At 41.9% G+C, this 27,355-nt stretch overlaps 1 protein-coding gene and 1 long non-coding RNA gene across 6 annotated transcripts in view; one reads left to right on the top strand and one right to left on the bottom strand.

The window, feature by feature from the left end:
• Positions 1-26,874, top strand: part of bnc2 (basonuclin zinc finger protein 2) — a 171,277-nt gene extending 144,403 nt beyond the window's left edge. For 4 of the 5 annotated variants that reach the window (XM_026171259.1, XM_026171261.1, XM_026171258.1 and 1 more), the window contains 2 exons: positions 12,375-14,773; positions 21,484-26,874. In XM_026171259.1, the coding sequence (XP_026027044.1) occupies positions 12,375-14,773; positions 21,484-22,294 (3,210 nt within the window). In that variant the 3' untranslated portion in view covers positions 22,295-26,874. Of the gene's footprint in view, positions 1-12,374; positions 14,774-20,316; positions 20,391-21,483 lie in introns of all 5 variants that reach the window. The other variant, XM_026171263.1, reaches the window with a different exon arrangement.
• The window catches only part of LOC113024312 (uncharacterized), an 88,463-nt gene continuing 78,487 nt past the window's right edge, over positions 17,380-27,355 (bottom strand). The window contains exon 5 of the long non-coding RNA XR_003272647.1: positions 17,380-18,857. This is a non-coding gene — a long non-coding RNA (uncharacterized LOC113024312). The remainder of the gene's footprint in view (positions 18,858-27,355) is intronic.

Raw genomic sequence — 27,355 nt, 5'->3', positions numbered from 1 at the left:
CCATATTAGTCAAAGACTGCACCTTACATGGCTACACCACAGTCTTTAAAAGTGACATAGCCCTTAAAGAATTAGTGTCACCAAGCCAGAAACCTCACTACAAAGACCGAGTCTGAACCCTACGGTGAATGTTAATTGTGTGTAGATGTGTGCTAGCGCATGACCCGCGTGTTTGTGTTTCTGTATCGCAGAAACGGCCTGCAGTGAATCCTATGCACATGAACTTGTAGACACACTAACTGGTCCTCTGAGCCTTTAGTTCAGCCACTGTCAGAGGGAGCCTTGTATTTTTCCACAGGCATGTCAGAGGATTACACAGTCCCTCTGCTGTTTCACTGACCTCCCCCTTACACACACACACACACACATCAAAGCAGCCCAGCGTATAGTGCCCAGCACTGAGGCACACTTGCCCATTCACTCAGCAGGCCGCTGGCACACACTCCACATCTGCCTGCAGGGATTGCCAATGGCAAGTATGGCCTCTGTGAGTGCATGTGTGTATAATGTGAGTTTGCTTACAAGGAAAACACAACATATGCTTTTTGTCTGCCGCATGTGTGAGAAGAGAGTGTTTACAACTAGTGATGCGACACATTTTGTGCAAGCAAGTGGAAGTGGAAAAAAAAAGAAAGAGGAAAAACCCCCAACTTTCTTTTGTTTTTTTCAAAGTGTCATATTGTAGCCATTTCAGCCGAACAAACAAACAAAAAAGAAGGCCTCAGTTTCTATTTCGTTGTAGTCTGCCAAAATATGGGGCTAGAAAACAAGCATTTATCATGGAGTGTAACACATTTATTCCAAAACCAGGTTCCAATCATTTTATTTAATAATCACAATGTTGCGTAAACAGGAAATTGTGTCTCTCTCTGAAAGCAGCATAAGGATCAGACAATTCCCAGCACTATTAACAATCAAACATGTGTTTATAATCACTAGTTTGCTATATAGGAGGGAAAATTGGATGCAGAAAGGTGTTTTGGACTCAGCCAAATAGGTACATACAGTATAAACAGGTACAGATTTATATGCAACATAAATTATTAAACACTGAGGCACATTGGCTGAGGGGAAGATAATATGTGAATAATCTCTGATCAATATATAGAGTTTAATGGTAACGTGGTTTCTAATTACGCCCCCATTTGACCACACACTCACCTCTTCGCCCACCTTTTTGTTTTCTTCGCCTTTCTAAGCTCTGCTCCCATCCCACTCTTCCCCTGTCAGCCGCTTTGGCCTACACACAGGGCAACTATGCGAGCACAATACAAATCAATGGGTTCACACATTAACACGCAGACACACAGCAGACAAGGTAAGCGCTCCAAGACCTCTAACCCAAAAACCTCTAGCCCTCCAGGTTGATCAATAGCCAGAAAAAAAGCATTAACGGCCCCTCGCACTCTTTCCATCTCTCTTATTCTACACTAATCACTTTCTCGATGTTGCCTCCCTCGCCCTTTCCCCCTTTCTTCTGGTGTAGGGAGGAAAGTTTATTTCCCAGAGCTCCTTAGAAATCCCAGAAGCCTGCATGCCCCCATCTCACCTCCAAGCCACAGCCAGACACCCAGTTAGATGCTATTACTATCGTCAGCTCCCCCCCCCCCCCCCCCCCGCTCCATCCCAACAAGACGCAGACAGAACCTGGACATTAGTTAATCCATACTTATTGCATCTGGGTTCCTCTCACAGCCTTGTAATTCATATGGAGAGACATATTAGCGCGACATATTAGGTTGGCACAGGTCTACGAGGTGAGATGCTAGGCTGACACTAAATCGACTTAGCCGAAGCCTCACGGGATGTTGTAGGGCACTGCTGCTAGCTGACGACTAGGGCACGGTCTGTCTGTATTGAGTTTCAGTGATGGCTGTTTAGCTTGTAGTGCTACACGGGAAAGAGAGAGGGATGGGGAATGGAAGGTGCTCTGGCTCATTGCGTTTACTGACAGGAACCCTGTGGACCGCAAGGCTAAAGAGATCAATAGCATTGCACTGCACAGCACTACCAGACCAGGGCAGACCCAAACACAGGAAGATTGGATTACACTTAAATCAAGAGAAGCTTACGCCGTTATCAACACAGCACAAACACATTCAATTTGCACTTAAATTTTAGATAACTATTTAATTTTCTGATATGCTATCATATCCCATTTCTAAATGTTTTCTATGCAAATTTCTGCTGTATATTTGTGCAAAAACAAATGTGCAATCTGTCCCAACTTTTGATAGACACGCTCACAGGTTATCATTATTATTATTATTATTTTTTGGTCTGGCGATCCTGGAGCTGAGCCTCCAGGTGGTCCTACATCCCCTCTCTGAACAAACAAAACAGTGGTTTGCTCCACTTCCCTCATGTCACCGGGGCCACGTGCAGACATTGTCTGGCCCACCCGGCCTGCCAGGGATTTGCTGGGTCACAGAGTTGACATTTATTAAAGGAAGTAGCATGGAGAGTTACGGGGAGTTGACAGTCCTCTCATCACGTTGCACTGTAGAATTCAGAGACTTACGCGGTACACACCCGTCTCTGTTTTCAACAATGAAAGAAACAACGACTCCGTTAAGCACTGTATGACCCCCCTGAGAATGACAGCTTCCATTTCCCCTGAACAGTGCCACTGGGTTTAGAGTACAGGGTTTAGGGTATAAACCATTTTAAAAAGAGCCCAAACTTGCAGCTAAGTATAAAATATGTTTGATTAGAAGGCAAAAAAGGTCAAATCCTAAGAATACAAATAATGTGAAAATCTAAATTACTCTAAGTGGTCAGTATGAATGATGGTGAATGAATATTTGTGGGCCGCAAGGGGAAATGCAGAGTTTAGTGAACCATGAGGAACAATGAAAATCTAAAAAGGAGAAGTTGAGTGAAATGGATTGAGTGTGTTGAGGACCAGATGTGCTGTGGATGGATCAAACATCTGCTGGCTTTGAGTCCTGAATGCCCCCTCCCAATCATCCACCCGTTCTCTCCATGCTTCATGATAAACTTTCGCACTTTGCTATATGTAAGCTGACACATCTTTTAACTGTTTAGCTTCATCCCGAGCACTAGAAATGAAAGTTATTCGCTTGAGGTGTGACACGGCATATATCCACAAACATGTATGGAGAATTTTTAAAAAAAAAGAAAGAAAAGAAAAGAAGTGCGTTGAAATTTTAGAGCGCATATTTGATTCTCTTTTTCTGTTATTGTTCTCCATTTTGTATGTTTTGATGGTCTAGAGCTTTTCTTGGTGTATAAGTTACAGTACAAAGAGGCAGCAGCAGATGGTAATGGTGTTTATTTTTGCAGTAAGTAATCACCATTCTGGAACTTATGACAGTAGACAGGCCCAGGGACCTGGAACCATTCCCCGTGAGACCTGAGCACCACTTCCTGTTGTACCCACATAATCGCAGACGCAGACATACACAATCATGCACACGCGCAAAAAAACCTCCTCTGGGCCAATGGCTTTGTGAGCCCCTGGGCCACAGGGATAGATGTGCTCTGGCACATAGGTTGGGGTAGTGTAAATTACACTGCAGCCACACTGGCACCATTCACGTCCAAGATGAATGAGCCAAGTTACATGCCAGGCAACAATTCTAGTGAGGGAGTTTAAAAGAGGAAGACCGCGCCGTTTGCAAGTGGGGAGCATTTTACTTTGTCGGGGCGCTATTTCACTCGCAAAAACAATATTCTACACATACTTACAGACGTCCGTCATAATTACGGAAGTGCTACTAGTGTTTTCCACTCTCAGATACTTGCCTTTGACGTCTCATGTCATCTCACTCTAATAACAAAGCGCAGTTTTAAAATGTCTGTTTCGCTCACATGATTATTCAGTTTAACTGACAACCAAACAAATCAGCATACCACAACTACTTTCAGCCTTTTTTCTTCAGTTTACAAAATACATTTCTAAATGGTTTTCATTTTTAATTTGTGCGTTGATGCAGTCACTGTTCTCCCACTCACCCCTCAACTATACACACGTAAAAACAATGAAAAATATATTTTCAGTCTTGAAAAACTGTGACACCGCAAAAGACTTCAAATACAGATTTATACAGGAATACCCTGCAGAAGGCCCTCCACTTTCTTCTTCTTCTTCTTTATTTTTTATAAACCGTCCTTTCAAAGATTAACTGTTGGCCCGTCTGCTTTATTAGACAGTTCAAAGTAAAAACAAACAGAAAGAATGTGACAGTATCGGAGAGAGTAATAACAGTTGATTTAAACCCCAGGATTTCGAATTTGCATGGTCAGCTGCGAAGCCAACCAAAACATAAAAACGCACTGAAAAATCCGAAAAAATCAGAGCCCTTATCCAGCAGTTACTGATATGTGTTCCTCCTTTATTTTTTGAAGGCCAGCATAATATACTGGCGTTATAAGTGATTTATAATTACAGAGTCCCGAGCAACATTTTGTTGCCAGTTCCAAACAGCCTGTATCATAGATTCTTAGTTAATATGACAGACACAGATTCCTTTGGGGCACTCAGACCCCCTAGTGGCCCTTGCTCCATATGTGATTCAGTCTGGCAGTGAAATACTGTCAGGGAAAGGAGTGGGGTGGAGGGGAAGGTACCGGAGAGAGATAGGCTCGAGTTAATGGTCTTGCATCTTCCTGGCAGCATGTCAATAATGGCTCTGATCACATTAAATAAAGAGTCCATTAGCTTATTCTCTTTCCTCCTGCATGCTCCACAGCAGAAGCACAGGAGAAAGCTGAAAAGCTCTTCTAATGCAGTGTGTCTGCATGTTACAGACACCTCTATCTGTTTCCAGCTAGACCAAAACAAAATGACTTGGGAAGTTTACCTGCAATCCATTATCTGTTCTCTGCTTCCTTTTACACGCTAACGTGGAAGTGATGTGTTGATTATGTTGTTGAGACTTTTGCTGACATTTTGGGACGTAGGTCATATACCTATGTGGACAAGTTATCATATATTGATTGTATTAGCTGCAGACCCTTTAGGTTTAAGCTTTACTTGAGTTTAAGTGTGTTTACTAACCTACAGTAGCGATAGAATGTGATAACGTGTGTTACACAAAAGAAGAAAAGAAAAGATTTATACATCAAGACACAGTGCAATAATATAAGCATGTAGCCAAAGAGCAAATTGTGAGCATATGTTAATACACCTTCTATATGCCTGCTTCCTGCCAAAATAGTAATCAAGACAAAGGAGATGTGATATAAGACTGAAATGAAAGCATTTCGACCAATACACACACACTGGACAGACAGAGCATTTCTCAGCCGCCTCACTGCTCTCCATTGGCCCTGGAGGGAGCGCAGAGGCCCCCACATCTGTCTCCCAGGCCCACGACAGACCTGGCTGCTGTAGCCCGACCCAGGAGATCACACGAATCATCCTCAATTAATGTGAACCATCAGGCATCCCCTCGCTGCCTCTATCACTCCACCCTTCTTCTCTGAGGCGTCCCCTCTAGCTCAGTGCTGGGTCTGCTGAGTTTTACGCATTGACCACAGCTACGGTTCCTTAGCACAGCTGGGTGAAGTAAGCCAGTGTTTTTTGCGTGTGTTATTGTGCACTTTGTGCAAAGAGACAGGGAATCAATACATCAGCCCAGTCCCAAATGCTGCTCACATGTAAGTGCTGCGAGGCGGTTCTTCAGAGGTTCTGAACTTAGAGAACAGCCGACATTGCTCTGCAGTGCACCGGGGCCTGAAATGGCTTCCATGTGCTGCCCCATCTGCACCTCTGCTGGGCTGTGGCCAAAGGACTGTCCTTTCCATTTTTTTAAAGACACTGAGTGCCGGCTTTTAACAAGCACAATGGTGGTGGTGGATGTCAGGAGAGTTAGATGAGTCAGAGGTTAGGAGACCTAAAATGACGGATTTGTTTTCAAAAACAGATAATGAAAAAAGACAAGTCGGCGGAGAGCGAAATGGAAACTGTTTACTGAAAGCCACCTGGAACATTGTATGTGCCAGGTTGTGACTCACTGTCTGTGGTAAAGTATTCTATAATAACCCCCCCCCCACGTTCCCCTCCCCTCCATCCTCGTCATCCGCAACACTATAAATCTTACTCCAGTCGATTAGTGTGCCCTTAGCAACAACCAACACGCAGTCATGAATTTTTAACCAAAGCCTGAGTTAAATCAGGTTGAGAGGTGAAAGAAGGGTATCTTGTGGCCTGCTGCTTGATCAGTGTGTCTGGTATAGCTAAATAAGCCCCGTGGCCTCTTCATATTTACTCACACCAGAGCCCGGCAAACAGCGCTCTCGGCCAGTGATGAGAATTATATTGACCAAGGCAATGCCCTTTGCACGGTTGTTAATTATATGATAAAGCAAGCATAAAACTTGAACAGATATGTTCCAGATTCTAATCAGTAATGTAAGTTCAAGCCTAGTAAAATCTAACATTCTTTCAATCAGATCTTTGGATCCAGTATTTTATTCCAAACTAAGCTGGTACTTGTGAAAATTATTTTTATTTAGCCATTTCTAAAGTATCCCAGTAAAGCTGTTTGTGAAATTCCAGTCACATGAATGGATGCTGTTTACATTTTGCAGTCTAAAGTACTATAAGCTGTCATACACATTACATACATATCTTACTCTTCTTTGTGAAATGCCTGTCCCTGCAATAAGCATGCACTGATTTCTGATTGCTCCACCAGAATACTGCTGTGTGTCTACTTATATTAATAAATATATAGTAGTGCATTCACTAACTTTCACCATATAAGATGCAACTCAAGCTTCTGCAGCATTGAAAACATCAAGCATATAGGGCGCATACACGTGGTCAAAATAAATTCTTCTGATCTGCAGATCATAAATGAGGAAATTACCAAGATCACAGAGTTCAAATTTCCACCTCTACGATTCTTTGAAATGTCCTCCACCCACGTCTGGACATAGCTACTGTTACTGATTTCCCTGTGGTTCATCACAGGGGAAGAAGTAGAGCTGGTTGTTCACACATGACCTCTGACCTACCATTGGGAAGCCAATGGGGAAGCGTCCTGTGTCTTGGGAGCTCTTGCCCTCTGATGTGATGGCTCCAGGCAGTGGGCTTTGCGTGAACCCATCACCCATGGCACTGCTTGCCACTAGATATGCTGCATTATTCATACAGCCCAATACAGGGTGGGGAGAGAAAGAGAATATGGAAAAGGAAGCATGAAGGTTCAAGACCTTCTCAGATCACAAGGAACTTCTGCTTAACCTCCATTGAAGTGGCGGACACAGGAATAGAGCAGGGTTGTTGTTTTTTTTGTTTTTTTTTAAAGAACTGAATCTGAAAGCAGGACTGGAGATCAATGGGGATTCCCCCGAGGTTAAATGGAGATTGCATTCACTGTAAGGTGATTGGTGAATCAATGTGGTTCCCATGGTTTGGTTTGCCATTGTGAAAATTGATCCTGACTAATACAAGCAAATGCTCTTATGATCAGTACAGATATTTTTGTGAACGAGTGTAGCCATCTTTATGCACAGACTCTACATTAAACAGTGGGCTATACGAGGGTAGGCATCCTCCCATTTAAGTTAGTACACACTATAGTGCTTTAGTTAACCCAATTATCTGATCTTTGATGAATCAGTTGCAAACAGGGACAGAAAAATCATCACATTATCTCTAGATTAACTCCATTATATTCTATCTGCTTATTAGCCTATGGATACTAAATATAATTATCAATTATTTGCAGCACATGAAATCATTTTAACCTTTTTAGATCAGAATAACGGTCTGTCGAGTTGACCAATGAGCTCCTGCCCCTCTTTATGTGATATTAAGTGGTGATCCCTGCCCAAAAACTAGTAGCTTACTTTCTGCAGCTCCTTTACTCAGTAGGGATCGCCACAGTGGGTCGCTGCTGATTTGCACCTTTCCTGATGCAGCAGTAAATGGATTTATGTCTCCTCCCGGGATCAAACCAGGGAGCTTTTGCTTGCTTGGGAAATGCGTAAACCGCTACACTGTGTATCCACTCTGCCCAAGAACTAGTAATATTATGAATCCAGCCTCATCTCTAGAGCAATAAATTCAATAATTCCCAAACAGGATATTTTTTGCACCGTGATCTGCACGCTGTTAACAAATTATACAATGCCTTTTCAGCCAAATTAAGGTAGCGATTACACTAAACAGTCATTAAATGTCGACTAAACATCAAGTGTGTTAGACCAAGCTGTCTCCATTAAGTTTCCCAAAACTGAAAAAATGCTTGGAGTTTTATCTACACCCTCTTCACAGATAGTACAAAAAGGGTATTTTCTTCTGACTGTCAAAAAGAATGAATTTTTTTCCTCATTACAGTAACACTGCAGGACATCAGCAGTAATAATATGTCAGTAAACCAATCAAGCAGTCGACCTGAATCCCTTCTTCGTCTCTACTGTATACAAAAGTATAAGTGTAACACTGTGTATTTGTAACATTCCCCCTTTTCCCCCAAAGCCTGGCTCTCTCTCTTTCTCTCTCGCTCTACTGCTTTCTGAAGAGACTCGGTCAGTGAGTATGATAGGTGATGATTAGTGAAAAGCATATACATGTTAAGCTGTTAATCCCTAATGCACACCATCCACTATAACAATGCTGCTCACCCCAGCTTTTAATACAGCCCAGCACATAAACTTCTAATTGCATAATTGCCTGATTTGTTTTAACTGACACTGGTACTGGCCCATGACAAGGCCATCATTTGCTCATCCTCATTGTCAGCAATCTGCAAGGTAGATGCCCAACTACACACCCACTACACAACATCCAGCACCACCACGGTAATAGAGGCGGCGGTGAATTAAGAATGCGTTGCGGCAGTGCAGAGATGAATAAATACAGCAGTTGCCAGATTAATTCTGAGAGACGTGGAGGGAGGCAGATAAAATAAACTAACAGCAGAAGCTGTCCACCAGATAAAGTGGGTACCCCATCGTCTCTCTGCTGTAATTATTGGCTAATAGTCATTAACCTGGCAAACAGAGGTTTAGCTGCATTGTTTAAAGGACTCTGGGATGGATAATGACAGACTAATATGTCATAGCACTAGGGGAGATGGGGGAGGGGTGGATTAATGAGATTTTACTGGAGGGAGTGTACAAGAAGAGGTGGGGCACGACTGGAAAATATAGGGGGAAGAGGGCCACATTAAGCTAATTGGAAGATGAGTGCCTACTTGTAAAAGTGCTTCTAATGGCATATTTGTTTCTCTCACAGCATCAGAGGGCTAATGCAGGGGAGTGGAGTTGTGACACTTACGGCAGTGAGGAATACAGGGGACTGTGGTTGTCTGCAAACGTGCGTCCACACACATTAGATGCTCGTTTTAATATAGGAAATCTGTTTTTATTAAAATCATTGATTGTCATTGTTAAATTTTTGGTTCAAATGGATTTTTTTTTGCTGTGATATTTGCAAAATATGTTTTTTCATCAGTTACAATCTGCAGTGGCTTTTTAAAACACACACACACAAAACGTTTGTTGAATGTTTTTTTTTTTGGCTTAAAGATACATAGCTGCACGTACATGAAGTGAACTTCAGTCAAGTGTGTCCTCGTGCATCTTTTTCTCATCAGATTTATCCCAGTTGTGGATTTGTGTTGACGCTGCACCAAGGCTGACCCAGCCCAAACGCATGTTGACTGGCCTCCAAAAGTCAATTGACCAGTGAACGAGGAAGGCCTGGATAGCCTCCACTCAGACAGGGTCCAGTGCATAGCAGAACTGCTGACCTGTTCTGACAGCTGGCTGGCCCTAATGGGTTGCAGTTTGGCCTGTGTCATTGTGTTTGGCTTTTGTTTGTGGGGAAGTGAATGCACATGGTTGGACTAGCAGAGACTTAAATCCATGTCTAAGTTCTGTTTTACTCAATCAATGATTGAGATGGTCAGAAAATCGTAACCCACTGAGGCTTATGAACCTGTAAATTTTAGCAGCTTTATTTAATGATATTGCTAACAGCTTCAGACTGTTTCCTGGCATTTATTAATCAGACTTCCATTAGAATTACCTCCTTGTTATTAACTTATCATTCTCATGAATCTTATTTTAATCATGAATTGAACATCAAAGTGGAGAAAATAGGAAACTGATATTTTCATTTTCATTTAATTTAATTAAACATTGCCTTGCTGTAATCCATAAAATGCAAATATTCTTTTGCTGTTTACTGCTCACAAAACAGGCAACATTCAAACTAAGCCAACATTAAAACGGCATTTAAAATATTTCCTGCCTGCAATCAGAGGTGTAACTGTAGGTTACCTTGATGTGTTTCAACATATAACAAAGATTAACATATATAGTTTTTGCCACTAGGAAATATGAATACACCACAGCACTTCTTAGAACTACAATTACTTAAGAAACATCCTGGTTGTGTAACTATTTAAAGATTCACTTTCTAATTTGCTTTCATTTTTTGTTTCAATTAAATCAGATGGAAGTACTAATGCCCAGATGGCCATGCAGTACGAAATAATAGTGTCCAGGCTAGAATTTAAAGTCATACCTCCAGGCTAAAACTCCAGAGCGCACACAGAATGAAAGTGTAAAGTGTTTTTTAATGTATATTTAACAACAAATACCCCAGTGACTATTGATGTTTCGTCTCAGAAGAATCTATTTCTACAGTATATCTGAGGGCATGATATGAAACCACTCACACTTTTATTTTCTCTGCGCTTTTGCTCTTCTTCCTCTGTGTCTCTCCCGTGCTCTTTCTCTCTCTCTTTAGCTGTCTCTCTTTAAACATTTATCTTCTGTTTTCTCCTTACAGGCCCTTTGTGCTTTGTGATGTTGGTTTTTACAGCTTTTTACTCACTAGAGTTGCCATTTATCTTTTATAGATGCCAGCAGCTAGGAGCTCTAAAGAAATGTTACCATTTCAGTGTGACTAATTGTCATCACTTGTGTTGCTCCCTTGATGTCACTTGCGCCTGGTCCCTCAGGAACCAGTGTGTGAACTGCAGTATTTACACTTTCTCTTTCTTTCAACCTGACTATTTCCATCTTGTTCACACAAATATCACATTTTAGAACAACAGCAGAGGAGGCATAAGTGACGAACGCTGTCATTAGTGCTTCAAACCAGAAAGACATAACGGTTCACAGAAGAGGACAAAAGTACAGGGTCGTACTTTCATTTTCAAGATTTGACAAGATTCTTCTTCCAAAGTCCTTCACCGTCTTTTGACATGTGACAGTGTGCACACTTGCAACGAGTCTGAGTTTCTTATTAATGTTCAGCCATTAATAGCACATCTTCAAAAGACACTAGCCAAGCAAAGTGCTCTAGTTGGAGTAAAGCCCATTTCCCACTGGAGCGGTTCTGGTATCCTAGGATGGAAACATGTTTCTCATCATTCCCAGACCTCTAAAAACACAAGAACTGGAAATGACATGGGATGTAATAATTTATCTATTGTTAAATATTGTTATTTTACACTTTTGCTATTTTCATTGGGAGATATTGTCAAATGAATAATTGGTTAAAGAATGACAACAACATGGATATTTATTACACAGGATTTCACCTTCAGTATTTTAAGTAAAAGAAGCTGTGTATTCCTCCAATCTCATTGAAATATTGATCAGATTTCCATTTATAGTTCCGTAGGTTGCACAACATTTAAAACGTCTGGTATAAACACATGATAAATAACTACACTGCCCAATGATAGGAACATGATCTCAATGCTGCTATCAAGGCATCATCAAGCACCTTGAAGAAACACGAGTTTTTACCTCTTTTATTTGAGCATCCAAACCCATTCCTTAAATGCATAGTGTCTTCCCTCAAGCATTTCATTGCCTTGGAGATAGAGAAAGCACTAAGAAAATTGCATGTGAACTACAGTATGGTAGTGAGTTGCATTAATTATTCTATTATTTCTTCTTTTCTTTTTTTTTCTTTCTGGCTCCCACAGTTTTGTAAACATCCCTAGGTGTAGTTTGTGTACAGAGGGAGTCCCTGCAAGAGTTCAGTTCTTTCTCTCAGATTAATATGCCTCCAATGCTTTGAGTCACAGAGACTTGCTAAAAAGACCCACCTCAGTGCTTTTGATTTGTTTGCTTAAAACGTTAATGAACTTGTTACTCTCATCACAGTGTGATTAATGGGCAGATTTTCAGGAAAGATTTCTTCTTAAAAATGAATATGTGAAGAGTATATGGAAAAGAGGGACAGTGGAGGAGGGAGATTTTCAACAAAGCTCTGTTAGTTACTTGTCGCTCCAGGGGCCTCTGAATTTCATGAGCAGAAATGCTCGCTCTCACAAACTAACCCTTGCTCTGTCTTCTCCTTTGACCACACTGATTATTCACGATCAATAAAGTATTTTTGTCTTCTCTCTTGTCTCTTCTGGGGTATCTAGGATGCTGCAGGCAAGGTGCTAGACCGCTGGACCATCATGTCCAGAGAAGAAGAGATCATCACCCTCCAGCAGTTCCTGCGCTTTGGTGAGACCAAGTCCATTGTGGAGCTGATGGCCATTCAGGAGAAGGAAGGTCAGGCAGTTACAGTTCCTTCTTCCAAGACAGACTCCGGGATAAGGACATTCATTGAAAGTAACAACAGGACCCGTAGCCCGGGGCTCCTTACACATCTGGAAAATAGTAGCCCATCCAGCATCCACCATTTTGAAAATATCCCCAACAGCTTAGCCTTCCTGTTGCCCTTCCAGTACATCAACCCAGTCTCTGCCCCCATGCTTGGCTTGCCCCCCAATGGCCTCCCAATGGAGCAATCTGGTCTGCGGCTCCGGGAGCCCAGTCTGCCAAACCAAGGAGAACAAGTGGAAACCAGCGAGTCAGAAGTGTCCCTATCACCATTCCGCACAGGTCCAAGTCCTAGTCGTGGAGCGCTGGGAGCCATTAACAACAACGCCGAACCCAAGACAGAGCCCAACAACCGGGCATCTCCCATCTCACCAACCCCTTCCACCCAGCAGGCTCAACAGCAGCAACAGCAGACACAGCTTCAGCAGCAACAGCCACAGGGCCAACAGCAGTCCAAAAATCAACCTCAGCAACCTAACAGCTTGAGTGACCACCCGGTCCACCACCATTTCATAAAGGACGAGCAGTCAAAAACAATCACCCATCCTTCCTTTTCCTCCAAGATGCATCGCATGCGCCGCATGGGAGCCACCTCACGCAAGGGTCGCGTTGTCTGCAACTCTTGTGGAAAAACCTTTTATGATAAAGGCACACTTAAGATACATTATAATGCTGTACACTTGAAGATTAAACACCGTTGCACCATCGAGGGCTGCAATATGGTGTTCAGCTCACTACGCAGCCGCAATCGTCACAGTGCAAATCCCAATCCACGGTTGCACATGCCCATGCTGCGCAATAACCGTGACAAGGACCTCATCCGTGCCAATTCTACCACTGGCACACCTGTCATCTCGAGCACCAAGAACGGTGGTTTCACACTCACTAGCCCTGGAAGGCCACCACTGGGCTTCACCACTCCACCTGTAGACCCTATGCTTCAGTCGCCTCTGCAAAGTCCACTGGTGTTCCCCTCCTTGAAATCAGTGCAGCCAGTTCAACCAGTGCCCCCATTCTACCGAACACTACTGTCCCCTGCAGACCTTGTTAGTCCTCCAGTGTCACTGCCCACCAGCCCCATCATGCCCACCACTACCAACAGCACTACTCTGATGGACCAGCAACAGCAGATCCTGGCTGCTGCAGCTGTGGCCTCTCATAATAATGTTCATGTGTCAGATGCAGGACCCATGTCCCACCGTTTACCAACACCTAGTGCCAATCACGACCTCACCAATGGCAGCAGTGACCCCACGCCCAAAAAGAAACCTCGTAAATCAAGCATGCCAGTAAAGATTGAGAAAGAAGTCATTGATGTGGCTGATGAATATGACGACAAAGACGATGATGACGATGATAACATGCACCATAATCACCACCATCACCAGTCATCTCTTCTTCACAACAATGTCAAAATTAACGGAAATTGTAATAGCAACAACAACAGCGCTAGTGGAAATGGGAACCACAGTGGTGGAAGCGGGCAGCAATCCCCTTCCCAGGATGAGATGAGCCCTGGTTTAGCTCTGAGAGGAATGATGAGACAAAGCGAAGATGAATGCCACGAAGGAAATGGTAGTGACAGCAGAGGTGGAGCTGCTGATCTACGCTGCATGGACAGCTTTACCTCTGAGGATCAGGACCACGAGAGAGACTTTGAGAATGAGTCTGAAAACTCGGATTCAAAGATGTTTTACCGTGATGAGCTGATGGATGTGGAGGATCAGCAAAAGCACAGCAGGGTTGGAAGGAGACTGGAAAAGGAACAAGATGATGAGGGTAGCGAGGAAGCTCATTTGAGAAAGGAAATGGAAGGAAAGGGCAACTCCTCACCCTCCCCTCATCACCCTCCCATCAAGATCAAAGAAGAACTCAACGATCCAACTTATGACATGTTCTGCATGGGCCAGTATGGCTTCTATAATGGGGGCATGGCAGCGGCTGCTGCCACTGCTGCAAGCATGGCTGCGCTTCACGAGAGCTTCATCACTTCGATGGGCTATGGTTCCAGCCCACCCAAATTCCTTTCTTCTCGATCACCAGAGGAAGATCCATGTTCAAGTCCTGACCCCAAGATCTGCTATGTCTGTAAGAAGAGCTTCAAGAGCTCCTATAGCATGAAACTGCACTACAAGAACGTGCACCTCAAAGAGATGCATGTGTGCACTGTGGCTGGCTGCAATGCTGCTTTCCCTTCCCGGCGGAGCAGAGACAGGTTAGTGGCACAACTTTGAAAAGTTACTATATATTTTTTAACATTGGCAATCACAGGTAGGTTGGATTCTTATCATCTAATAATTACCTACAGTAGGTCTAAGGTTTTGTTTTATAAGGATCAAACCGTATTAATTAAAAAGACATTGTTTTAAAATGTAGTTCAGTTGTTGTGAGAGATATTTATTTTCATTTCGTGTTAACATGAAATGAGAGTGAAGATGCAGTATTTCAGTACTATATGACATTATCCTCGTTGGCCTCCACTTAACATCTGTTCGCTAACTTGAAACTAAAATGGATTCGTGAACATCTGCTCAGTGTCAAGTCAAAGTTTAGAAAAGCAGGAACACATACACAGACATTTAAACACACACTACCTATCAAGCTTCCAGCTTCAGTGTGTTGTTTACCTGCCCTCACTACCTCACCTTGTCACCGGGAGATGAAGGTGCATACATTAACAGACAGCGGTTTGTCAAACCACTGCATTTATTAGCGCATTAAAAGGTGAGGCTAGCTTTACTCACATGGGCTTGTTAGCACATATCAGTGGCACACATGAACTGTGCATGTATGCAGTAGAAACACTGACAGGTGGAGGTACATAACGTCACTAGTGTCCTGGTTAAGGAATGGCTCCCAGGAAAAGACATAGAAATCTTTTTTGCCACAACTTTTCAATTTTAAATTTAACGAGTGGCTTTTATATACAGGTTGAAATCATTTTCATTATACATAAATATCAGCGGTCCATGAATTCATATTTCTGGTGACTGAAAATTGGCCAGTGAACTAATCAACTATATTCACTTGGGCAAGTTATGCACTCATTCAAAATAAAGTATAAAATGACCCTTAAAATATAATTCCAACTCTAAAAAAACTCCAGCATTTTCAGTCTTAACCAGTTGCATGCTTTCATATACTGTATCTTTGATAAAAACCCATCTGCTATATATACCAGGGTTACTCGTTCTGTTCTGCAATGGAGATAGTGATGGAAAACGTTATTATCCAGTATCCGCAACAAGTAAAGCTGACTGCAATTGTAAAATTCATTCTTTCCAGAGGGACTTTTAGATTTTCCTCACAGTTTTGTCTCTCTCACACAATCCCTTCATCACTCGCTCTGTCGCTCCACCAAACTCTCCCCTCCTTTTCTACCCTAAGCTGTTTCTGTGGCATCTGTTCTGAGCACTTTTTGTTAATTAGCAGCATGTAAATAAGGCAAGAGATCCTGGGACTCTATTAGAATAGGTGTGAGAGGAGAACAGAGGCAGGAGAACAAGAGGCAAGTTAGCGTCCGCAAAGGTGCAAACCTGCTGCTTACCTGATGCAGCTGTGCAGACAGCAACGAGATGACAGAACGTGTTATCGTAACATGCGTTGCCTCGGTGTGGTGCACTGCCACCAGTGAGTGCGTTAGCTCCCTTCTCCTGCCCAAGGCAGGGCTGTTCTGCTGTGCAGCATTTGCACTTTCACACGTTCACACTCTCTTGCACACATAAGGGAATATACAAATAGATAAAAAGAAAAGTATTTGCTCTGATACATATTACATCTAAGTATTTAACCACTTAATGATGCAAAGTGTATGACAAAAACAACCAAGTAATTTATCTGAACTTTCAAAAGCTGAAATAAAACTTCACAGACCTTTTATTAGTGGAATCTAACACAAGAAAGTGCTCTGATTTTAAACAGATGTCACAGAAGTAAGCAAAAAAGAAACCGTGCCACTGATAACCTGCAGATATTGCCCAGATTTTTTTTTTTTTGGTTTTTGTTTAGTTGTTTTTTGGTCAATTATGTAATTGAATCCCTTCATACTGGAATTTGTTGACACAACCACGTAATAGTTTTGACAGCAGACGACAGACTTCTGTGAAGTAAATGAGGTGACAACAGTGAGGAGAATAATGAAAAAAACAGGAGGAACGCTTGTGTGGGGAAGGTGTCTTTTCACAAATACACAGTTTGATACAAAAACCTGGGTTGAATTTGGTGCTATAACAAGCTCAAAGATGACTTCACAAAGAAAAGATAGCATCTATATGTGAACTCTTCCCTCTTCCTGTGTCAGAATGAATGTGTGCATGTGTGTGTGAAACAGTTTGACACCAACATATACAGTAAATGTCATTCCAACACATACATATATACGACAGAGATCATTTGCAGCAAGGACTAAGTAAAAATAGTGCATCTAAGCCAAGGGTGCACAGTACAGCTGTAGATGTGTAATACACTATTATTTCCATATTTTTCCTGATAGCATGTGGGGCGAATTACTTTGCCGCAGGTTCAAACAGGGAATAAAACAACAGACAGAAGAGCACCGCATAGCTCGAGAAATCCTTGAGCTTTGAGACGAGTCAATACACAAGCCGTGCTCTCATCAGATCTGTCCCTGGGTAATCCTTTAATGACATAATGTATGTTTGAGTTTAATGGTAGCAATAAAACGGGAATATAATTTAGCTGTTTTCATCAGAGCATTTGCTCTGATAAGATTAAGAAACTGCACATACAAATGTATTTGCTCAAAATAATATCTCAAACATTTATTACTAGTAAATTTAATAAGTCAAACTACATTCGTTCTCCTAATTAGATTTTTTTATTTTTTTTATGCAGACACAATCGGTAATAACAATTAATAAGCAGCTCTTTCGGGTGGCTCGCGTTAGACTTGCTAAAACAATACTTAACCCACTGCGAAAAATAAGCAGTGGTTATTTATTTATTGCTTTACAGCAGAGATTACGACATGATACAGCAACAGGAAAGTCCTCTGCATCTCTGATAAGTCCACTCACCGAGTGAAAAGCCACATGCGCGTAAACGCAGCATCAGACACCAGTATCAAAAGCTTGTGCATCAAAGTAAAGAAGAAAACAGAGGTGAGGTCATTTGATCTGCAGAGTCGATGACACTCAGAGCAGGATTCAATGCGAATGCACCACCACATAAAAACATATCACTGGTGTTCAGGCAATGTGGAATAAACAGCGAGACATACAAATCCACATGAAAACATCCCTGCTCGTGGATGCTGTACATACATATTGAACAGGATCATTTAAAGTGCCCTTGAGCAAGCATGTAATGTGTGTGTTTTTAAGTGTTAAACAGAGCAATATGCAGTGCGTGTGTGCATATGCGTGTGCGAGAGTGATTTTAAAGCGGGGTGTTTTCCCTCAGCCTCCTGGCTGCCTGCTGCACGGGGGTAAATGATTGCATATTTATTGTGGGGAGTGAGCAGCGTCGGCACAAGTGTTGAAGAAGCTGCATAATTAACTGCTCGAAAGGCAGGTACCAGTAATCATCACCATTATTAGCCTTTTTAATCATCATTTTTATCTGGTGACAAGATTGCCGTACCTTTCTTTTTTCTTTTTTTAAATAAAAATCAGCCCACGCTAGTTTTATTTTAAACCTTCACCTGAAACATTTTAACCTGCTCCTTCTTTGTCGCTGCAGCAAGCAGGTGATCTCCCTCGTTCGCATTCCCATGGTGCAACCATGCGCAGCACATGGTCCCTGCATGGGCCACTGCAAATGGAGAGAGTGAAGGTTAATTATGTTGGAGAGTTTCTTTCCTCCCCTCTTCTTCCTCTCTCTGTCTCCCTCCTTTTCCCTTGGTCCCCTCACAGCATGTGGGCCTGGCTCCTCCACTCCACAATCAGCTCTCTGTTTGTCTCCTTTTAAACAAAGGGCATGCTGCTAATAGAGAGAATATGTTAGCAAAAGCCACTTACATTAAACTATCTGCTGAATAAAAAGCTTCAAGCATTACATCCCCTTGGTTTATACTGACAGCTTAATTGTGATTCATTTTGAGGAGAATAAAGGGAAATTATTTTATTCTTAGATGAATAACACAGAGACGCCCATGCAAGCTGACTGTCATCATCAGAACGAGTTCTAAAACTGCAAGCGATTTCAAGCTGAAACATGAACATGTACAATAAATTGTTGTTTTTATCTGGTATCAAATGCATATTTAATTTCCACTCACTCATTTCTTCAGGAGTACTCAAAATCATTGTGTGCAGCTTGCGCCGTTCGAGAGGCTGGAGCTATAACAGTGACAGAGAGTGATAAATGTTACTAAAACTCTTGTCCTCCCACTTACACCCAAAACCTCATAATGTACCCCAAATGACAGGAAAGACAAAGAACCACTGGTGCCACTCAGCCTTCTATCTCATTTACACATTATGAGTCATTTAGACAAACATACACACGTGTATATACACACATAAGCGCTGACACAAAAGCAAGGGCAAGGGCCATCAGATGAACCTAAAGATGATTAACGCCGATTGGGACAGGCACACTCTCACTCTGCCTCCTCTGCACAGTCAAAAATGGGCTCTCTGGAGGCCTCCCCCGTCTTTTGGGCGAAGATGAGACTGTCAAATTGGTTTGCAAGCCGCATTACTGGCCAACAGGGAGGTGGAGATGGAGGAAGGAGGGAACTGAGGAGTTGGTTTTGGGGGAGGAAAAATAGAGCACAGTGAAGAGGAGTGATGGAGGTGGAGGGACGGAGGGGAGTGGGAAATGGGGCAGAAAGTCTAAATCTGATAAATGAAGGGATGAGGGCATTATGTCCACTGTGTGTGGATTCAGCTGACTTATGTTGAGTATTTAGGGCAAGGAGGCACTGCAAACAAAAGGGTTAAATAATAATGAAGATGAACTTGGCTCTTTTTCTCCTCTACAGTTCTTGTAATTTTGTAAATGGTTACAAATGACCCAAAGTAACAGTTTAATTTATTTGAGGATTTCAGTAAAATGGATAAGATTCTAGTGGTAATTGTCAATATTTTTCATTTAACTGCTATAGCTTTAAAGAGATTTGGTGTAGCTAATTTTGCAGTCTACTTACTGCATGTATGACTAGATAGCCATGGTTAATTTAGAGCTTATTAGCAGTGAGAAGGTGTTGTAATACAGATGGAGACATGTTGCAAAGGACCTGCCTACCTGAGCATCATCAACAGCATTCTTAACCTCAGGCTTAACAGAGCAAATCTGTGTGGCCCCTCGTCACATCTCAGTGTTGGTTGGCACCCTTGCACAAACTGTGGCCTTTTTCCCGATTACACTGATCACTGATTACAGCATTTTTTATTTATTTTTTTGCTGTACGCAGAAACACTGTGGTCTCTCACAGACAAACATCCACACATGCGTTTTAGAGACGCAGACACTGAATCACGACGGCCGTATTTCAGCCATTAGTTAAACGCCAACTGCATATTCAAAGGATTAAAAAAAAGAACAAGGGATGTATAAAATCTTTTTGATTGCAGGACGTGGAAAACGGAATATATTTTCTGTTTTTCCACACGCACAAACAGAGATAGGAACGTGCAAAGACACACATGGTCACACACACACACACAGTGAGAGCCACAGCCAATCGATTTGCCACGCTCTCCACAATGCTGACGATGCTCGAGTGGACGGGCTCCTGGTTGCTTGGTTCACAGAAAAGGGTCCCGCAAATGAATGTATTTTTACCTCTTGCAGGACAATGTCGGATAGGGAAGTAAATAATTAAAGGAAAGGGACCCTTTTTGACTGCATCAACCCTGCCACTGCTGGTAAGCTCTACTATCCATTGTGACTCCATTTTCGCCCGTCCTGCTAAGGACGACCTTTTTTTTCCCTTTTCTTTTCAATTTTTGTGTTGTTTTACACACATGTGCCCTCCCTGCATGGAAACCCTTCACATTAAAGGCACTGAGTGATTGCACATTTTTATTTTAATTAATTGTTGGCCTGATGTGAGAAGAGAGGCCGTGTGTATGCTATATTATGGCACTGGTAATTGGGTCCTTAAATTTCTTTTCTGTGTTACACAGTTTTATTGTGACGTGTGTGCTGTTGGTCCCCTTTCTCATGGTGTCACTTTGCAACTGTGAAATACGAGCTTAAAGGGAATAAATAGAATAAAGGGAATACATTTGATTTTCAAGCCCATTTCACTTTGCATCCTCTAGCATGGCCTTGTGTGCTAACTGAAATCCCCACTAATTGTATCCTGGCTTAAGCATGGCACTTGTTACTTGGTTTCCTTCATGAGCTGTAGCACCTTGTTTTTGGAAAAAATGCCCATCTTAATTAAATCCAAGGCTACATAAAGACATGTTCATTGAGGTGCTCGATTAAGCCACCTCCAATAGGGAACGAATGCGATAATCCTGTCAGGGCCTAGTGCTAATATGCTATCCAGTTCCCCTCGATTATCACATTACCACAGCTCGAATCAATTGATAAACTCCCATTCAATATGGTGGAGTATTTAATTGAGTCAGACTCTATTGGATTTGAGGGCTGTGCAGTGCAGACATGCTGACAGTGGTAAACACTAGCAGGATGCTCTCTCTCATTGCTATGTTAGTACACTTTTTCAGTGGAGAGCTATCGGATGGATTTCTGTCTGTGTGCGGGCCTTTTTTTGTACCTTTCCTGACAGAAACAATAATTACAGACAGAGTGCTTCCAAAGATATTGAATCTTCTAAGCTTGGCACCATTTCACAGAAGTAAAATAACTTGTATCTAAAATATATGACTGTAAATACAAATGCGTGTATTTCAACTGTGTTCCTATTTCTATTTGAGATGTAATCTACATTATTAATATACTGGCAGCATTCTGAGTTATATCTCTAATTGTCCCCCTGCACATTAGGCACAGCTCCAACATCAACCTGCACCGCAAACTGCTGACCAAAGAGCTGGACGACATTGTCCTGGACCCCCAACTCACGCCACTGCCCAAGGACCTGCGAGCTGAGTTACTGGCCAAGATCTACGCTGGACACTACATGGGCTTGGACCCCATGGCCGGCATGGGCCTCGGAGGTGCCAGTCTCGGGCCTGCCGGGCTGAACCACATTCCCTATTCCCCCATGAGTAATGATCATCCTCACCATCCTCTCAACCAAGACTTTCGAAACCACCACACCAATGGCTTCTCTCGGAGCCAGCCAGACGACTACATGGTTTTGGACCTGAGTACCACATCCAGCGTTCAATCGAGCAGCAGCATCCACTCCTCACACGAGTCAGATGAGGGAAGCGATGAAGGCATCCTATTGGATGATCTGGAGGAAGAGGGAGAAGAGGATGAGGGCAACAGCGAGGGAGAGGACTTCTCCCAGCGTGCCATCGGGCGGGCTGATGGGGCATATCGGGATGAGATGAGAGAACTAAAAGATGGACAAAGTGAGGGGTTGGACCCTTCCTCCTCACCATTCCTCCTTTCGTCCTCTGGAGGCAGTAATGGCAGCAACAGTGGGATCCTCTGTAACATCTGCCACAAAATGTACAGCAACAAAGGGACCCTGCGTGTGCACTACAAGACTGTGCACCTACGCGAAATGCACAAGTGCAAAATCCCCGGTTGCAACATGGTGTTCAGCTCTGTACGCAGCCGCAACCGACACTCTCAGAACCCGAACCTCCATAAAAATATGCCCTTCTCTACAATAATAGACTAAAGAAATGACTTGTCACTCTGCCCTCCTGTCAGAATGCCCGCTACTCCCTTCATTCCTCATCCTTATTCCTCCTCAAATTAGCTTTTAACCCCAGCCCAAGACCATCAAATACAAGCTAAATGCCTGTATGACCGTCCTTTGAACGTCATTGCGAGACATTTCTATCTCCATGTATAAAATTAATTGACTCTAAATACAGTTTATTATTGTGTCCTTTGACTTTTCCTTCTTTGGAAGAACAGGATAACACTCTAGAGCATGGAGAGTTGTGTTTTCATAAGCCCCCTCCATCCTTTCCTTTCTAACTTCTCCCACTTTGTGTTTATTTCCATCTCCAAAGGATCCATTCAAACTCTTATTTGTGACTTTGCCTTCAGATATGATAGTATTGAAAAAAAAAACTTAAAATGTTCTCGTTGTATTTGTGTAATGATAGCTTTTAAATGAACCCCTTACAAAAGCATGATAGCTTCATTTGTAAATAATGTCCCAAAAGGCTTTTGGTGTAAAAGAGTTGTGTTGATGGTTGTTTGCTTCTTTTTTTTCTCCCTTTTTGGGATTTTATGTTACAGTCCAGTAAAATACTTCCAGCTATAGGCAAGAAAGCGGTAGCATCTTACTAGCTTGACTCATTTATGTTAGCTTCAAAGACACATTTTAAACTGAGTCCTAAGGAAAAAAATGAATATCACGTGACTTGTTTTATCTACTTGTTAGATATTCAGAGGTTGCCGGCATGCTTTTTTAGGCTCCTACACTGATATCATTCTCTGTATTTCTATTGATTTTTTTTTTGTCTGTTATGTTTATGAGCTTTAGTATACCAATTCAGTTTTTGCACTTTGCATCTATACAAGGGGATGTGTAATATTAATATAATGAGGATTTTTTGCAATGCTGAGTTTTAGGTGTTGTTTGGGGTCATCGATGGCTGCGGTGCCAATGGAAGTGACAGTACCTTCAACATTCAACTTGTGCCAGTTTCTTTTTGCACGCGTTTCAATGTCAAACCCAGTTTGATGACAGAAAACATCTCGCCTCCCTGAACAAAACCTGAGATCTGCCCTCATTGCTGAACCATTTATTCAGAAGGTGACAAAAGTGACTTCAAAACAAAACCAGGTTTGATCATTATGAACTGCTGTTTCATAAACACAAGGGAGTAAATATTGATAAAGTCTCTCTTTCCTTAAAAGAAGCAATGTGGGGTTTAACGCTTGCTTTCTGTAGAAGAAAGCATGTTAGTCAGTGCAAGAGCTGGTGTTTGTTCTTACAAAAAGCATCCTAATGGAACATACAGTCCCACAGATTTAAAAAAAAAAAAAAAAAAAGGAGAGGAAAAATGAAAATAGTCCTTCAACTGTGACCAAAAGATAAGTGTTTGCTAAAAAAAAAGAAAAAGAAAAAAGAAGCTCTTTCAGTGTGACATTGTACTTAAATCATGCCCTGTTTGATTGATATGATGCACTTGAGTCTTAAAACATTTTGCTGTGATATTGCGCCATTGGTTTCCATTGCTGAGCATAAAAATGTTGCCATGTTTTGTTTTGTTTTTTTGGCTGTTAGTTGCACCGATTTGTAACATGTCCATGAGTGTCTTACGGTACAACTATTTCCAGTAATTGGGCAAAGTAGCCAAGGGAAGGGGTATTTATTAGAGGGTGATGTATCTCCATAGAAATGTTTTTTGTCCGCTATATTTTTCTTTGTAAAAAGACAAAAAAGTAGAGATCGTTCCTCAGTTTGACTTATTTCTCAATGTATTAGCAATGCCATGTGTTACTGTACAAGGAGATCTACTCTTACTTGACTGGTGCTACACACAGTGGGAAAATATGCAGTGTTATGCGGTGTGCTGTACAGTATTCACAACACCTTACATCCATAACAGTGCTCAGTTCCACTTATTTCATACTTAGGCCATTTTGCAATACAGACATGACCTATTCTATTGAAATATTTCATGTCTTTTTTAAGACTCCACCCATATGACACATGCAGTTTTTAGTTCTCTCTTCTCAGAGATAAAAAAGCACGAGACAGAGAGAGCTGAGTCTGATGGAAAGGTTGCGGAGGTGGGAGGCTGACTAGGGAGGAAAGGATGACAGAAACGATCATTAAAAATGTGCTGTTTCTCTGTTACCTGGAGGCGTCCCGCCATTCCTGCTTCTTCTGTCTAATAACTCACTTGTCACTACGTTACACTGCCAGACGCCAAGGTTGCTGACAAGACTGTGACACTGACGGGAGAAAAAGAAGAAAGAGCGTGCTTTGAACAATTTAATTTGACTCATTCGCTTAAGTGTAATTCAATTCATCTGATCATTTTCTTTGCACGCTTATTCTTAGTCAAGGTCGCCAGTAATTCAATTCCTTTCTCTCACTCTGTTTTTCTCTTTGTCTGTCAGAGCGCAGGCATTTAACAACCGCCTTACCCATTTCTTCAATCCGCCACTCACTTACCACCTCTACACGCCACAGCGCAGATCCTACAGGGACACACGCTAATAGTGTATGCTTAAGTTCAGTGGACGGCCATGGCATAGGAAAAAGGGATGGGTAATTGCCTGTTTATCCCAAGTGAAGGGAAAATTGAGTACAGGAACCCCTGCCTTCTCCCAGGAGTGGGTTTCACTGAGGCACTTGCTGCCTCATTCACTCATTCAATCCCCACGGCCCTCACTCTGCCAGAAATAAAAAAGTGCTACTCCAGGAACCCTGCTGACAGCTGTCTCTCTAACACACAACCATACACACACACAGATGAAAGTGGCACACACGCAGAAACACAACAAGACCTAGGTGACTTGTTAACCTCCAGTGAAAGACAAAAAAGGGGCATAGAAACATATTCTCACAGCAGAAATGACACACTATTGATGCAAGTTGGAATAAAGTCTAACACAGACAATATGAATCTCCTGAAAACATTATTTTTTTAAGTCTATTGAAGAGGTCAGCAAGCTGACAGATTGATTTGAATTCAGTAGAATCATCACACATCACAATGTGCTCTTGTCACCAACCTCAGCTTCAGACAAACATGTTCCTTAGGTTCTGCTCTATATTGTCCATTTCTTAATCATCAAGTGCAGAGCTGTCTCACATACCAAAAAAAACTGAACATCAGAGGAAGAAGTTCCCCTACTACACCGTCCACTAACTACTTCAGGCTCTGTCAGAGTCTTGGATGGCTGCAGCTATGTCAGCAGAGGTTTAAGGGTCATGAAACAGGGCTGAAATAAAAAAATGCAAATGACTGTGCTGTCCCCAGCTGAACAGATAAGTGCGGGATGCTGGAGAGGGAACTGGGTTTAAAAAGTGGTGAGGCTGGACCTTGCAGCAGTCACTTAACAAAGCAGGGTAAAAAGTTGAAGACAAAAGAAAAAAGCTCCCCAGGACAAGTTGCTAGGTTCTTCTTCTTTGCCTGTTGGAGAGCAGTCGATCCACCCCTCTCCTGTACACTCTGCTCTCCTCTCCTTTCTGTCTTCAGAGAAATCCAGTCTTTGAATTTCTTAGTTCTTTAACCACATGGGTCTGGGTGCACTGTGCTACCTAGTGGCCATGCTTTGGGACAGCAGGAACACATCACTTAGATTGCTCATCGGCCCAGACCGCTGGAGCGAATCTTAAATATTTGATAAGAGCAGCATCAGTCATCAATTATTCTGCAATTCTACCGAGCACACTGAGGATGAAAAGGATGGCAAAGGGCGGAAATGCCTGACCCGTTAATCGCTGTCCATTGTGTTCACGTCACAGAGTGATAGAGTAGAAGATGCGAGCTGAGAGAACGAGCGGTGACAACGCGTGCAACCTGTTCAGTTAATGTAGCTTATGGAACAAAGTGAGGTTAAAATATTTAACAGGATGTCATTAGAAATATGCAGTTAGATAAAAATTACACACGTGGGTTTGTATAGATGCTTCAGTCTCATGTCTTATGTTCTAAAAAGGATGCCCTCGTTAATTTGAACTGGAACCTGTGAAATGTCAGTTATCCTGAACAAAAAAAAATGCTGTAAATCCATAAAATGTTGTCCATTGTATTTTCAAATATATTTTACAGTCTTAAAGTATAAATAGCTTGAAGAGCTAGTGAACTTAGATTTTAACTTTCACTTGTTTTTTTTGTTTTTTTTTGTGTGTGTGTGTGTGTGTATCTAATGCATTTGTGTCTGTGTCTTAAGAAGCCCGTGTTGCAGCACGGGCACTCAACAGCATTGCATGGCTACATGGTTGCACTGCAAAGAACAAACAGAGCAAAGGAGCTTGTGTCACTTTGGTGTTAAAGTGGTGATTTGGAAGCCTCACGAATACTGTATGTTACCCAAAGAGGTGTTCCCCATTAGCAGACAGACAGAAGGAAAAAAAAAGATCCTTTTTAAGAGACTTCTTTTTCTTTCTTTTAAGCCTTTCTTGTATTTGTTTCTGTATCATAACTGTCTATGGTTTTTGCATAAAATGCATAAGGGTTTTGGGATGTAAATGGAATTTTATTCATATTTTGTCCAAATACCTCTTGTAATTTGTATCAGAATTCTTGTACAATTTTTATATTAAAGATTTATCATTCACTGGCATTTTGTCATTGCATATTTTCAAAGGCGAAGGACGCATAAAGTCTTGTTAAAAATAGTATCAATTTTAAACAGTTATTTACCTAAAGTAGCTCGAATGAAGCATGCTACAAAGTGAAAAATGGCACCCCAGAAACAATGTGTCAATCAAGCCATTTTAACAAGACACTGTGATTTCAGCTTTACCACGCTCATTAATTACCCCATGATAAAAATCATTAGGGAAAAGGCTATCTTGACCAATTAGTAGACGATTAGATTAATAGAGTTAAATATGTACGGGCATGAGGAGAAGGTACTGCTGGTGTTAGCAAATTAAGTAAGATGGTCACTTAAAGAGAAAAATAAAAGACACACTGTAGCTTTGTCTGATCATATGCTGAAATTAAATTAAAAGAGAACAGCTGATGGAATTACTAATGGGCTGAAATACATAATAGAGCAGCTTAAAACTTAACGTAGAGAAGAATATTTACTTCTG

This window comes from Astatotilapia calliptera, chromosome 6 (genome assembly GCF_900246225.1).
Source record: "Astatotilapia calliptera chromosome 6, fAstCal1.2, whole genome shotgun sequence".
Taxonomy (NCBI): domain Eukaryota; kingdom Metazoa; phylum Chordata; class Actinopteri; order Cichliformes; family Cichlidae; genus Astatotilapia; species Astatotilapia calliptera.
The sequence above is the reverse complement of the archived record's forward strand: the minus strand, read 5'-3'. Positions and strand labels throughout refer to the sequence as shown.